This window comes from Pistacia vera, unplaced genomic scaffold (assembly GCF_008641045.1).
Source record: "Pistacia vera cultivar Batoury unplaced genomic scaffold, PisVer_v2 Contig430, whole genome shotgun sequence".
Lineage (NCBI taxonomy): Eukaryota > Viridiplantae > Streptophyta > Magnoliopsida > Sapindales > Anacardiaceae > Pistacia > Pistacia vera.
In genome coordinates this window covers 635,959-651,654 of record NW_022196258.1, presented here as the reverse complement: position 1 = coordinate 651,654, position 15,696 = coordinate 635,959, and the positions used below count along the sequence as shown (strand labels likewise).

General features: G+C 35.7%; 1 protein-coding gene across 1 annotated transcript; it reads left to right on the top strand.

The window, feature by feature from the left end:
* Positions 1-12,650: 12,650 nt before the first annotated feature.
* Positions 12,651-13,751, top strand: LOC116143449. The gene has a single exon (XM_031428913.1). The coding sequence runs from the start codon at positions 12,651-12,653 to the stop codon at positions 13,749-13,751; it is 1,101 nt and encodes a 366-aa protein (XP_031284773.1).
* The last annotated feature ends 1,945 nt before the right edge of the window (positions 13,752-15,696 follow it).

Here is a 15,696-nt window from a genome sequence, read left to right as displayed (position 1 = left end):
GTATCATTTGATCATTATAAAGGTTTTTTTTTTTTTTTTTTAATTTAGGGATTCCCTGAATTCCTTGAAATCTGTGCAGGCTGGATTTTGGGATTCCCCGATTTGAGAAGGGCTGGATTTGGGGAATCCCCTTAGGCTTTCAGCCAGACTTGGAGACAAGGGTCCCTTGCACCAACCTCGCCCCAACTCGGCCCTGACCTGGCGCTAACTAGTGTAACAAATCCCACATTGGAAGCGTATTGGGGAGGTCTTGGGCTTATAAATGGGGGGGAGTCCCTCCACCTAATAGGTTAACCTTTTGGGTGTGAAACTCCCAGCCCGTGACAAGTGTGCAGAGCAGACCCAATCCGTCTTTCGATGTCCTGCCAACGCCCACGCAAGAGCGTCCACGTGTGATTGTGTGCCACCCGAGAGTGAGGTGGACGGGTAGGCAGGAGGCCCCACCTGTGACGAGGGCGTCACAGGATTGGGTGGGGGAGAATGTAACAAATCCCACATTGGAAGCGTATTGGGGAGGTCTTGGGCTTATAAATGGGGGGAGTCCCTCCACCTAATAGGTTAACCTTTTGGGTGTGAAACTCCCAGCCCATGACACTAGGCCTGTGCCCATCCCTAGACTTAATAGGTTTCGTCTTCTTGGTGCTGCTATTATTATCTCTTTTTAGTAATCAGTTGTATTTATGCATAATGTGTGAGACTTTCCTTTCAACTACCTTATTGGCCTTAATTGGTTCCTCCACCCATTCTTTTTTGATATGTTGTTTGTCATATTGTGTATTGTAACTGCAAGTGAGCATTTATGAATCTTGCTATTGGGATATCTATTTTCTTTTTCTTTGACCTTTTCCTCTTTTAATTTACTTTTTTCATAAAACTAATATCTGTTATTTGGATTTTTAGGCTGCATTTAGGATCACAACATGACTACACCTCCATCTTCCAAACTGGTTCCATAACTGATTCCAGGTGTTACTTCAAATGAAGAACCTGAGATCGGTATTGTTACTCGACCAAGTGTTACTCCACCTGGGATTAGTATGGGGGATGCTGAAGGGCCTAAATTTCCATTATTTACAGTAGAAAATGCGTACATATTTTTAGGTAGTATGATTGCTGCCATTGCTACTACAATATCGTTTGACAAAACTCTATTTAATACATTGTTGAAAGCTAGAATCCATGTTATTTTTGCAATACGCATTTTTTTCGGCAGTTTATGTTTTTTATATGGTTTCTGCCTCTCAATGGTGTGCAAATCATGTATACTGTGTAAATGCCCAATAATTGAGCAACTGGTACTAAAAGTTGGCATGGGGGCTATTGTATACGCCCTTGTGGCCACTGCTGGCCACCTACTCCTCGAGCCGATAATGTATTGGTTCACTTTTAGGCTTGTTGTGGCTTGCTCACCGTCAATTTTTTGTGTTGTAGTGAGATATTAGTAACCATTTTGTTGTAGTAAGGTATTAGTAACTAGTATTGATATTAGTAACTTTTGTGGTGTAGTGAGAGAAAAATATTGGTTACATAATTCAAAATTCATGGTATATGGTATTTTGCTATTCATTAATATATTTTTTTTCTTTATTGTGGAAACCTTTATGTTAATTCCTAATTTTTTATGTGGGAAATTCATGTTGTAATTTACTAAAGTTATGAAATGTTGAGGAATGGAATTCTAAATTTATAAAAAACAGAAATTTGCATTTAAAATTTGTATAAATATCACAAATTAGAGAAAATCAAGCATGTAATTATTTCGCAGAATACAAGGGATTTTATATAAAAAAATTGACGATAAATTCTAACTCTCACCTGTGCATTTAATGTGTTTTCCATACAATTGGTCTTTGACACATTGATGGGTTCCAAGATCTATAATTAACTTATTTCTAAATCTTCATTATTAATTTACTTTTTTCAGACTCTCCCCATTTAAAAAAAAAAAAAAAAAAAAACCTTGAAATTCACTTTTTAATTTTTTTCTCTCAGTCTATAATATACTTTTTGAATTGAAATAGGAAAAATTAATTTTACATTTATAGTTTTGTACCCCCAAATTATTGCTTGTTTTTTTAATTAATTTATTAGAATTTTAAATGTTTAATTTTAATTAATGGGGTAGGCTGAGGCGGAGCTATGACCACCTCTGTCCTTGACTTGTCTCTGAGGCCGGGGAATTTCATTGGGCTTGGGCCCATCCAAACCCTTGACTGTTTTAGGAAACTCTGCCTCGTTCAGACCAGGGTAGGTCCTAGACGATGCAGGCCAAATGCCCATCCCTAGTCTAGTTATATACTACCTAATATAATAACCAAAATTAACGATAATACTACTTAATGTAATAACCAAAATTAAGGATAAGTCATTTGCCTTCAAATCAGCTCCGGTTGAGTTTAGTGACATCTCATCAATAAATGAGTAAATTTATTTAATTTCTTGAATTAAGGCAACAAAATTAATAATTCTCAGGTCACTTTTAATTGTTTTTATGAAATATATTTTTGGAAAAAGGAGGTGATTGGTTGCTCCGATTGGGAAGCAGGGGTCTGTATTAGATTAAACGTCTACTTTTATATTAGTCTAGTAGTGACTAAGTACTTATAATTTATAAAGCCAAATAACAATTATATAAATTATAAAAATCCCGTAAAAATGTAACAAGGTAGAAAAAGTAACTCATAGCTGAAGAAGCATAATGATGTTTATAACAAAGAATTAAGTCGACCATTTGGTGACAACTCCAACCAATTTAACTTTAGCTTCAATAATGACATTGTCAGCAACCAAGAAACCTTGTTTTGAATTCTTCGATTGTTCTAATGCCATGAATCTATGGATACCGATCTTGTTTGAGGGTTTATACACGAATTGACCTGGAGGGCAGATGAAAAGAAAGTAGTTAAGAACAAAATTTATATAAAAGTTGCAAGCACTTACAAGACTTATTTGTGTAGAGTCTTGATATCCACTTTTTTCAAAAATGCAAAAATCAATTATTAATAATTTCATGTAAGCAATAAAAAGCTGTGAAGTGCTAATTTATGGAATTCTAAATTTATAAAATGCAGAGATTTGCATTTAAAATTTGTATAAGTTTCACAAATTAGAGAAAATCAATTGTAGAATACAAAAGATTTTATTTCAAAAAGTTGACTGTAAATTCTAACTCTCACCTGCCCGTTTAATGTGTTTTCTATACAATTGGTCTTTGATACACATAGTAACGTAACCAACAATTTTGTATCTTGGGGAACACTTGATCTCGGCAAACCTAGAATTACTGAAATAGTGTTGCCCTTACCTGCTCCACATCCATTTGGGTATGATAGACATAGGATTGTGAAAAATAATTAAATAAACGGACCCATAGTCTAGGCCTTTTTAATTCCATTTGGCCCACCAATTTAAATAAACCCAATAGCCCAACAATTAATTGGGCCTTAAAGTAATAATAAGCTGGCCCACCACAACCATAAATTTAGGCCAGCCCACCAAACTAATTAAGCCCACCAATACAATTAGTCCACAAATTAAATTAAACCCATCATCTCCCTTTAGCCCACAATTTCAATTAAGCCCATCAAAACAAATTAAATCTTATTCTAATATAATATCCAGCCCAAATGCATGCAATTAATACCTCCAGCAAGCATTATATTTAAAACCCAACTCAACATTTCTAATATACAAATAGTCTAGCCAAGACAATGCCACCTAAGAGCATCCAACAACAATTCAATTACCATGATAGCCGAAAGCATGCAATGTGCCATCCAACAACATCCTTAATGATCCTTTTTCTTTTCTTTTTATTTACACAGTACTCTTTCCAACATCAACAAATCAACGAGCATATACATTATTTCCAAACATACCACCAAATAAAAATAGACCTGCAGCTTATCAATTTAACTACATGTCCATGTAATAAAAGTCATACATATTGTAATAACTTGTATTTTTTGGGATTTTAATAATTTCCATTTTCTGATTTTTGGGCGGTAAAATGTGAGTTTTTGAAACCTTTTGGGGGAGTTTGAAGAAAAGCCGAGGTGGCAGGGTCAAGGAGAGTAAATGAATCTTTGGGACAGATTTATAATTTGAGAAATTTTTTTTATATAAAAAATAGGTTGTTCACCAAAAATGAAGAAGAATTGAGAAGAGAGGAGAGAAAGAGAGAAGAAAAAAAAGAAAATTTCCGGAGAGTTGAGAGGAGAGTGAGCCGAATGAAGAGGAAGAGGAAGAAGAAGAAGAAGGTTTTGCACAAATAGGTAAGTGGAATATTTTTGTATTAAGAGAATTCATGGTGTTATTGTATTTGTTTTAGTTTTAAATAGAGGTGTGCAAAAGAATCGGCCGAAACTGGAAATGATGGGTACCTGGGGTTCGGCTCCGATTCCTAATCGGAATCGACTTTTACTAGGTAGGTTTCGGTTCTAAAAATCAGGAACTGACTAGTATCGGTTCTGGTTTTGGTTCCGGTTTATGACTGCAGGAACTCAGAACCGAGAAGTAGAATCGGAACTAGGACTAGAATGAAATATAATTAAATAAAGAGGGGTCAACAAAAACAATGAGGGGACTGAAGAAACTTGCAGAAGAAAGAGAGAATTTTTTTGAAAAGAACGAGAATGAAAGAGAAGAGAGAGGAGAGAGAAAAATTAATTAAATATAAATTTATATAACGAAAGAGAAGAGAGAGGAGAGAGAAAATTAATTAAATATAAAAGAGAGAGAGAGAGAAATTAACAAAATATTTGCTTTTTATTTTGTGAATAATGTCTAGTATTTTGAACAGAAACTAAAACCTAGGTTCCAATTTTGGTTCCAAATTCTAGGAACTGACCGGTTTCGGTTCCGATTCCATGGGATTTGGGCTGCAGGATTTTATAGGTGTTTCATCCAGAATTTTAGAAAGATCTCTAAGCCTTTGTGTGATTTGCTTGCTAAAGATGTGCCATTTGTTTTTTATGACTCTTGTATGATTGCCTTTACTATTTTAAAGGAAGCGTTGACCACAGCACCCATCATGCAACCTCCTGATTGGAACCTACCTTTTGAAGTTATGTGTGACGCATCGGACTATGCCATTGGTGCAATCCTTGGCCTATGGGTGAATACAAAGCCCGTTGTGATCTACTACGCAAGCAAGACCCTCTCCAATGCTCAATGCAATTACACCACTACCGGAAAGGAGTTGCTTGCAGTAGTGTTCTCCCTTGATAAGTCCCAGTCTTATCTTCAGTTGTCTTTATAGACCACATTGTAGTTAGGTATTTATTAGACAAGAAAGACACTAAGCCTAGATTAATTCGATGGATTTTGTTGTTGCAAGAGTTTGATCTAGAAATCAAAGATAAAAAGGGTAGTTATAATGTGGTCACCGACCACTTGTCTAGACTCTTTACAGAGTATGTCTTGATCAATGTTTGAATGACTCTTTCCCGGATGAGCAACTATTTGCAATATCCCAATCCAAAGCACCTTGGTATGCCCATATAGTCAATTACCTGGCCGTAGGACAATTACCATTAGGGTAGATCAAAACTCATAAAGATCATTTCTTTGCAACCATTAAACATTATTTTTGGGAAGACCCGGACCTTTTTAGGGTGTGTGCAGACCAAATTGTTAGGAGATGTGTTCCCGACCATGAGTTTAGTAGTGTACTTGCCTTTTGTCATTCTTATGCTTGTGGTGGTCATTATAGTGGCAAGAGGACTGCTTTAAAGGTCCTCTAGTGTGGTTTTTTTTTTGCCCACTCTTTTTCTGATGCATTTTATTGTCATGCTTGTACTTCATGTCAAAAAGTAGGGAATATTGGTAGACGAGATATGATACCCCTGAATCTTATTTTGATTGTGGAAGTGTTTGATGTGTGGGGTATTGATTTCATGGGTCCATTTCCCTTATCTTTTGGCTTTGAATATATCTTGCTTGTAGTGGATTATGTGTCTAAATGGGTAGAAGCCATTGCCATTAGGACCAATGATCATAGGGTGGTCGTCAACTTTGTTCAATCGCACATCTTTAGCCGTTTCGGTCATCCGCGCGTTATCATCAGTGATGGTGGCTCACATTTCACCAATAGGCACTTTGGCTTACTATTGAAAAAGTACTCAATCACCCATTGAGTTGCCACACCTTATCACCTTCAAACTAGTGGACAAGTGGAACGTGCTAATAAGGAAATTAAGACTATCTTAGAGAAAATGGTATGGCCTGATCATAAGGATTGGTTGGTGCATCTGAATGATGCACTTTGGGCCTATCGAACCACATATCGTACCCCTATTGGCATGTCCCCTTATCGGTAGTTTTGGGAAAGCATGTCATTTACCTGTAGAACTTGAACGTAGAGCATATTGGGCTATAAGGAAATTCAATTTTGATATGACCATGGCCGGTGACCAGAGGAAACTCCAACTTTTGGAGTTAGATGAGTTAAGACACAAAGCTTATGAGAACTCTCGCATATCTAAAAAGAAGACTAAGGCTTTTCATGATAAACACATTGTTAGGAAGTCATTCTCGCCTAATAAAAAAGTGTGGCTATTTAACTCTAAGCTTCGTCTATTTCCGAGGAACCTTCGGTCACGATGGGATGACCCTTTTATTATTCTTAATGTTTTCCCTCACGGAGCTATTGAAATCCAAAACCCAAAAACAGGACAAGTTTTTAAGGTGAATGACCAAAGACTTAAACCTTATGTCGATGGCATTAATGATGGAGAGGTGACTAAGGAGTGTTCTTTATTAGAACCACATTAGCCCTTTCAGTGCACTGAGTCTGATTGAAGACTTTAAACTTAGTGCTTGTGGGAGGCAACCCACCTTTATAAATATGTTTTTATTGCTTTTATATTTTTGTTGTTTTTGTCTTTGTAGGAATTGCCATGTTTGGAAACTCATTAACTAGTATCCAAGGCTACGGTTACACATGCTCCACAAACTCCGTTGGTGACAACCCCACCATTGTTCCTCAGGTTGTATCTCTCCACCTTATATGCTGTTATTGTTAGATTGTTTTTTCTCAAATATGTTGGCGATTTTAATATTATTGATCATATTGCCATTTAAGATCATTTAATGCTAAGTTGGGGAGGATGTTTATAGTAGTGGGTCATTGAGGATAATGGCATTTTAAGTTGGGGAGTGTTGATTGATTTTTATTTTTGTGGAGTATGTTGTTGATCATATTTTTGTGAAGTGTTGTTGATGATGCTTTTGTGGAGATTGTGTGTTAAATGGATTATGCGTAAATTATTGTGGCATGATTATGTTTTTTGTTGAAAATATGTTGAATCTTACTCTTGTAAGTCCAAAAGTGGTAAAAGTGAACTAAAGTGAGTTATTTTTAAAAATTTTCCCGAGTTCATGCATAATCACCATTCTAGAAGCAATTGAGGTGCTAGTTGAAAGGTTTTGTAAGGTTTTTGAAAATGGTTTGTTGCAACATGGTTTTAAACATTGAACTATTGTTTCTATTATGTGCTAGGTCTGTCCATAATTGTGGTTAGATACCGTTCTGTGTAAATGTCATGTGTTTTAGTGTTTATGCAAGTCTCCTACATACTTAACATGCCCATGGAGTAAATTTTCATTTATTATCTTGTATTTGTTAAAAGTGCTTAAATGTTGCTTGATGATTTGGTTTTGATTTGTAGCCTAGTTGACTCGAGTGAGTACGCCCGAGGGGTGTTCTACACCTAATCCCCTAAAACTATCTAGTTTGGGAGCGGTTGGCCTAAAGCTCATTACACAGGTCCTCTAGAAAGCTTAAGAAGTCATTGCATAGATCATGAGCTTTATAAAAAAAAAAGAAAGAAAGAAATAGTATAAGTCTTGACTTGTAGCCTAGTTGGTTCGGGTGAGTAAGTTCAAGGAGTGTTCTACACTTAGTGCCCTATAGCCTTCCGGTTTGGGAGTCATTGACCTAAAGCCTGATACACATACCTTCTAGAAAGCTTAAGAAGTTAAGGCAAGAAAAAAAAAATTCAAGTGATGAATGAAAAAGAAATTATATGTTAAAATCTTGTGTAGAAAATGAGCATTATGTTGCATGTACATAAGTTGGGGAGTTTTGCATCACATTTTGACATTGTGATATGAACATGAAATGTGTGTCTGAGAAGCTTGAATGGAGATAGGCAAATCTTGACAGAAACTTTAGTTCTTTATTTAGGATTGTGTTATTTAATTGTTATATTAAAATTCTTCACTTTACCTTTTGATGAATGTCTTGGTTGTTGATGAATATGGTTGTGTATGGTTTTGGGAGAATGTTGAAAGAGTTCTTTTAACTTTACTCAAGGACGAGCAAAGAGTAAGTTGGGGAGTGTGTTAAGAGTCATGAAAGTGACTCTATTTTGGTGATAAAAAGACCCTATGTGTGATTAAAATGAAATCATATTGAGATAATTAAAGAATTTATGAATTTATTCACGAAAATCGCATTCTAATATTTTTCTTATGAATTTAACATGTTTGGAATGATTTTGGAAAGGGTATAAGTTGATATTAGGTTGTGGTTTATGGATTAGGGGTGATTTTGTCTCGTTTATGCTGTTTAGGGGGTAAACTGTTATATTTATAGGGGTTAATTTTGTCACTTTTCAATCATGTAGGGACCAAAGAGATATTTTTAGAAAGCGAAGGGTCGCAAATCTGGAGCGCCGTTCACCATCTATAGTACCCATTTTCCATCCCATTTCCAGTAATTTTCGGCGACGCTTCAGCTTCCCCTTTCACCGATCATCATCATCCAGTACTCACCACCGTGATTCACGCCATTTTCCGGCGTTATTTTGCATTCCAACTGTTGTTAGGCCATTTTTTGGTGACCTCTGGTGACATTTCACTTCCCTGTGGCTGATCTACCTTCCTCACACTTAGATCTATCCATTCCGAGCTTCAGCAACTGTAAAAAAGGCCACAATCTACCATCGCCGCCACCAGGCCTTTTCACCTTCCAACTGCGATTTCGCTTACTTTCCGATGAACTTTCGTCTCCCCAGGACCTGATTTGAACTCCCCATCACCTGAGCCTTCCATTGATACCTTCGGATCCCATTTTCGCTACCATTTGTCGGAAGACCTGCCAAAAAACTAACGTATTTTGGCGAGTGTGACTGTTCATATTTTGGGCTGGACGTTGGTCATTTTCGCTCCTTCTTTGCATCATCTCGTTATTGGTTACTTCCTCTCTACCATGACCAGCTTTGTTTCCACCACTCCAGCCTCCGTCGACACCACCATGAACAGCTAAGTTCCCGGTTGTCTATTACGGTATAGGCGAGATTGAGATTGACTCCACTGCTTTCCTCACTAGCTCTCGACTAGTTGGATGAGCCCGACTATAGGATATTTGGTAGTATTGTGTTTCAAATTATATTTGTTTTCGTTTCATGTTTGATTTCGATACTTTAATATGGTTTGACCATAATTTGTGACGAATATAGTTGTCCATTGTGATTAACAGATTTCATAGAACTTACTGAATGATAGACGTGGGTTTGAGATAATTAAATGATGAATATTGCTTTTCATTACTTTGTATCAATTGTAATTGAATTATGTTGGGATTTAATGTCATTTCTACTGTTGCGTTTATTGTGAAGTTGGTTGATTGGAAGATACGTGTTGACAAATTATATTTGTTAATCGCGTACCAACTAATGGTATTGTCTTGTAGTATTTATCGGCATTCAATAATAGCCTTTAACCAATCAAACTTGAGAGATCGAGTGAGACAGGATAGATTATACCTAGAGTGCCGGAAAGTCATTTCATTGATTTACCTTACCTTGTAGGTTTAGGGGATTGTAGAGGGTGGAGGAGAATTGTGTGAGTTGGTCTCGTGTCGAATCAAAACCATAGCGGCAACGTTTTCATTATAAAGTCTTCATTAGTTTTAATTTCACGCCTTTATTATTTGCATTTAGTTTGTTTAGTTTAATTAATCAAATTGCCAATTTCATTTTCGCTACTCAAATATACATTAGGTTGTTAGTCTTGCTCTCTGTGGATTTGACCTTGCTTAGCGCTAACTATGATATTTAGGTTTAATTTTGTGGCTGTGACGACTAGTTCGACACTCAACTCTCAGATCGCAATCAGTTCTCAGTTCTCAGTTCTCAAATTGCGACCAGTTGCTAGCGTCAGAAAAAACGTATAGAAAACTCAAAACAACTTTGAAACATGCCAAAATGGTGGATATTGGCCTTGAAAATGGCCCCAACGGGGTTCCTCGATTGCTACAATGTAGAGTTGGAACGAGCTTTCTGTGGATATCTTACGAGTTCCAAAACTCCTCTTGGATCAAAAGTTATGACCATTTTAAGTTGGCTTGTTCGTTTAGGACCTCTAAGCCACGTGTTTGGGCTTCTGATGTCAGCCTTCTTTAGGAATTCATCTACTGGACATTTTATGTCAATTATCAGATCACAATTAGCTTCGAATCGCTCCAAGCACTCAGATCACAGTCCTAGCTCTTAGCATCTCATCATGCCAGGCAAAGTTCTAGCTCTTCAATTCGAGACTGCAGCCTATAGTGCGACATCCATTTAGATCTAAGACATAAGTTTTTGAAGTGCAGTTACGCACTCCAAAAACTAGGGGGATTCTGTTGTGCCAAAAATACACACTAATGTCAGCACCACCAATCAATGTTCAACTGACCTAGTTAGTAAAAACGTGTATTATACGCGAATTATATAGACAGCCGTATAATTCGCGTATAAAACAGGCGTATTCAAATTTTGTAAAATCTACCGTATAATTCACGTATAATAAGGTATACCGTATAATTCGTGAATTATTCGCAAATTTTTGAAAAAAAAAATATAATCTCACACCCCCAAAACGACGTTGTTTTGGTGGGTTTATACAAAAAATTAAAACAGATCTGGTTCATTGGTTCAGTCGTTTTTCTTCAATTCTTCGACAGTTCAGTAGCAGTTCTTCTTCCTCAGTTCAGTTCTTCTTCTTCCTGAGTTCTTCTTCAGCTTTTCTTCCTCTGTTCTTCACGTTTTCAGCTTTCTTCATCTCTTGTTCTCTTCTTCCAGGCTTCAACTTCAAGTTCGGGACTTCAAGGTACACACTTTACACTTGTTCTCTTCTCTTTGAATGTTATTGGTGGATTGCTTTTGTTTGTGTTGGTGTGACTTGTGAGTAGTAGTAGACTAGTAGTAGGAGGGGCTGGTGGATCACTGGATTGATGGATTTGTTTGAAACATATTTGATGAAATGCTTGTGAGAGACCGAGAGTTATATTTGTATTTGTATTTGTATTTGCTTTTTTGGCTTCTGCCGGATCTTAGTTGGGAAGGGAATGAACTTTATTTGGATTTATTATTGCTGTTGAATTCGCTGGACGATGCCCATAAAATTCAGCAGCTTTTGCTAATTGAGTGACTGCAGTTTTAACTTTTAACAACTGAGCAATTGAGCAAAGTAACTTCTTTTGTTTCAGTCTTTGATTTAACGGTTGTTTGGACAATTTGTTAGAATATCTTAGTTGACAAAGTTTTTATTAGTTTATGAATGAAAAACATTTTTTGAATTCTTTGTCTTGTACAATTCTACTGTCATTTTAATGTAAGATATATGGGAATATTATCTTATACTGACTTTTGTATTGTTCTCACCGAAAAAAAGAAGAAGAATATATTTATGATTAAAAAAGACTTTTGATTTAGATGTCAAAGATGAAAATTCCTTTATATTATACCTACAGAGAACATTCTTTTGATGCTTCCTACTTTTGTTTGATCCATGAACAAAATTTTCCCTTCATTTCTGGGTAGATATATTGCAAAGGTTACTTGGCTAAGTAAACCATTAAAGACATCATTTCTGGGTAGATATATTGTAAAGGTTATTTGGCTAAGTAAACCATTAAAGACAAATAATTACAGTGTTTTTGTAATTGATACAATTAGCGGATAAATTTTAGTGAAGTGTTTGCTGAAAGCTGGACAAACTGGTCATCAATATGGGCTAATGTTTTTCAAGGGGTATAGAAACAGAAAAGTGAAATGCATGCATGAAAAAAAAAAAATTAGATTAATTAGTGCCTTAATGTTGGACCAATGTTCAAATATTTAATATAATAGAAAAAAAATCTATCTGGGTAAGAAAGAAACTGCCCTTATATGTAGCTACAAATATTAATAAAATAGAATAATATAATGAAGTAATTATTATAATTGGCATATTATATTCCAACTGGGATTGGCCATCTTGAAAGAAAGGAATCTAGAGTTCTAATAAACCAAGGGATGAGTAGAGGAGGACTATATGCTTAACTTTTTCCATAATTTTGTTATTTTCCACAATAAGATTATATGCTATCATGCTTAGGAAAGAAAAAAGATTATATGTTAACTTTTTTTCTTTTGTATTTGATGATGTTCTCTTTTATGTTCTTGTAAATACAGACTCAAATCAATATGGTACGAAAAAAAGATAAAATTTGGGAGCATGTTGAGGAGCTCCAAGGGAATAAATGGAAATGTAAATTTTGTTAAAAAGTATTTAGTGGTGGGGCTTACAGAATTAAAGCACACTTGTCTGGAATTACTGGCCATGATGTTGAGATTTGTAGTAAAGTCAATCATGAGACACAAGCATGTGCATTCTTGGCTATGTCTGGAAGTGGAAGTAACAAAAAATTAAAAAGTTCAGCCGGTTCTTCTACTGCTTTAAACTCTAATGATCATGAGGAAACAGATTCACCATTTTCACCACTTTCTATAGGTAGCCAAAGACGTCAAAGTCAAGCATCTTTACTAGAAATGAATAAGAAAAAAGACAAGGAGTTTGTTGATAAAATGCTTGCTAAGTGTTTTGTGGTGAACAATATTGCTTTTAATGTTGTTCAAACTGGTGCTTTTCGAGCATTTGTTAAGGCAGTGGCTGAATATGGTGCAGCATACAAGCTTCCATCTTATTCAAATCTTCGAACTAAGTTAATTCCAGAATCTAGAAAAGGTATTGATGAGTATGTTGCTATGGTGAAGCATTCTTGGGATACATCTGGATCTGGTTGTACTATAATGTCTGATATATGGACTGATATAAGGCACCGATCTTTCATTAATCTTGTGGCATATTCACCTGGCGGTGCAGTGTTTATAAAATCATTAGATATTTCTCGAGAAAGAAAAACTGGGATTTATTTGAAAGAAATTGTTGTTTCTGTGATTGAATCAATTGGACAAGAACATGTTGTGCAATTCATAACTGATAATGGTAGCAATTTCACATCTGCTGGTGACATGCTCATTGGATTGTATCATCGAATGTATAAGACGAGGTGTGCTGCTCATGGAATTCAGCTTCTTTTGAAAGACACATATGAAGAAGTTAATTGGGTAAAAGTTGTCACAGATGAAGCAAGAATAATAGTTATGTTCATGACACGGTACACAGTTCTTCATGTAGCAATGAAAGAGTTCACCAAAGATAGACAATTGAGACAACCTTGTGCCACAAGATTTGCTTCAAATTTTTTAATGCTTCAATCTGTGTTGGATTTGGAGAATGAACTTCGACTCTTTGTTGCTTCATCTGAATGGAGGGGTTTTGATTATTGTAAGACCGAATCAGGTAAAAGGGTCACTGAAATTGTTCAGAGTGATTTTTGGGCTAGAGGAAGGGAGGTTATAAAAACCATTGAGCCATTGGTTCGAGTTCTTCGGTTGATGGTGATGGATCTACTGCTGGTTACTTATATGAAGCAATGACGAGGGCAAAAGTTGCAATCAAAGAAAGATGTAATAGTGAGGCAAGCAAGTATGAGAGAATTTGGGAATTGTTTGAGAATCGTCGGGTCAATAACATCATTCATCCTATACATGCTGCAGCTGCCTTTCTCAATCCAGCTTACTTTTGCTCACAAAATTTTAGAGAGGATAGGGAGATGAAAGATGGCATCAATTTCATTCATGAAAACCTGCTTCTAATAGAAGAAAAGCATCCATTTATGAGAGAGGTTTAGTTTTATCGTAGTAGGCCAGCTACCTTATTTACTGCAATGGCAAAAACGATGTTACAAACAAGTCATCCTCGTAAGTGTTTTAAAAAATTTCAATATCTTTTCTTTACATTGCTTCTCTCTTTATATTCAAGAAAGTTTTTTATGTCATTTGCAGGAATATGGTGGGATTACAATGGGGATGATCTTCCTGTGCTCAAGAAGTATGCCATTCAAATTCTGAGTCAACGTTGTAGCGCTTCATCATGTGAGAGAAATTGGAGTGCCTTTGAAGCTGCTCAAACAAAAAAAAGGAATAGGTTGTCACATGAAATGCTAGACACACTTGTGTATGTAAGGATGAACACGATGATGATGGATAAATTCTCTTCCACGATGAGTCGTGACTTGGAACGTATAAATCTTGAGAAATTGGGAGAGCTTCCAGACTATGAATATGAAGAAATTCACATGGACGAAGATGCTAATTCCACACCAACAGTTGAGGGTTACGTGGATGACTTAATGGATAATGATGACACTGCTTGGTTGGACGATACTCTTTTTTGAGTTGTTATTGACTTATTGTTATTTATGTACTTTGTAAGTTTTTGTTACAAACTGTAATTTGAATCTTTGTTGTATTATTTGTGTATTACTATATTTTATTTGTTTGGAGCTCTTATTCGACTTTGAATTTTGATTTTGTTATGACTTATGTGTTTAATGCGACACTATGGTTGAATCTTAGCTAAATATTGTGTTTGAGTCTGGAGACTATAATTTGAATATCATTTATATATTGTGTATTTGTGTTATTGGTTAATTGAATACTTTTCATTTGACCAGGTATTTGATGATGTTCTCTTTTATGTTCTTGTAAATACAGTCAAATTGAATACTTTTGTATTTGAAATGTTATGTTGATTTTAACCAGGTAATCCATAAAAGTGTTAAAACTAAGATTGATATTGCCGTATTTTTCAAAACGTATTATTGACAATGCACCGTATTAAACCCGTATATACCCGTACCGTATTTTTCCCGTATCCAAATTTTATGGCCGAATTTTTATAAACGTATTTTTCACTGTTTACCATATTATACCCGTATAATTCTCGTACCGTTTTTTTGCCGTACTCGTATTTACTAACTAGGGTTCAACAAGCACTTAAAGATAATGTGGTATTAGCTGTCATCAGCCCAAACCGCCTTCAAGAGATATTTTATATAAATCATATCCCATTTTAAGATAAAGATTAAGGAGTGGTCCCCACGTGTCAAAACAACTTGCAAAAACTTTCATTACATTGACCTCAAAGGTATAAATAAGGCACCTCTCTTCATGAAAATGAGAGGCTAGGCATATGAGAGCAAGGCATAGATTTGAGCTTCATTATTTTTCTCTGTAAACAAAGTATTTCTCCATTCTTTGTACGCCTTATAAGCAATATCATAAAAATAGTCAGAGAATAATAAAATAACAGTGGATGTAGGATTCGCTTTAAACATTCGAGCCACTATAAAAATCTCCCTTGTCAATCTTTTATTTATGTTTCTGCAAACATATATAATCTCAACATCATAAACACTTCTCATGAATCATTCACGTGTTATTTCTAAGAACAGCTTAGCACTTTGCACGTGCGAGTCGTTGGTGTTAAAATCACGCATCAACAACACTTAAGGATGGAATTGCAATGATGAAGACAATG

Excerpts from the sequence above, each read along its gene's own strand:
- LOC116143449 (XM_031428913.1), top strand. The coding sequence starts at position 12,651 with ATGTCTGGAAGTGGAAGTAACAAAAAATTAAAAAGTTCAGCCGGTTCT.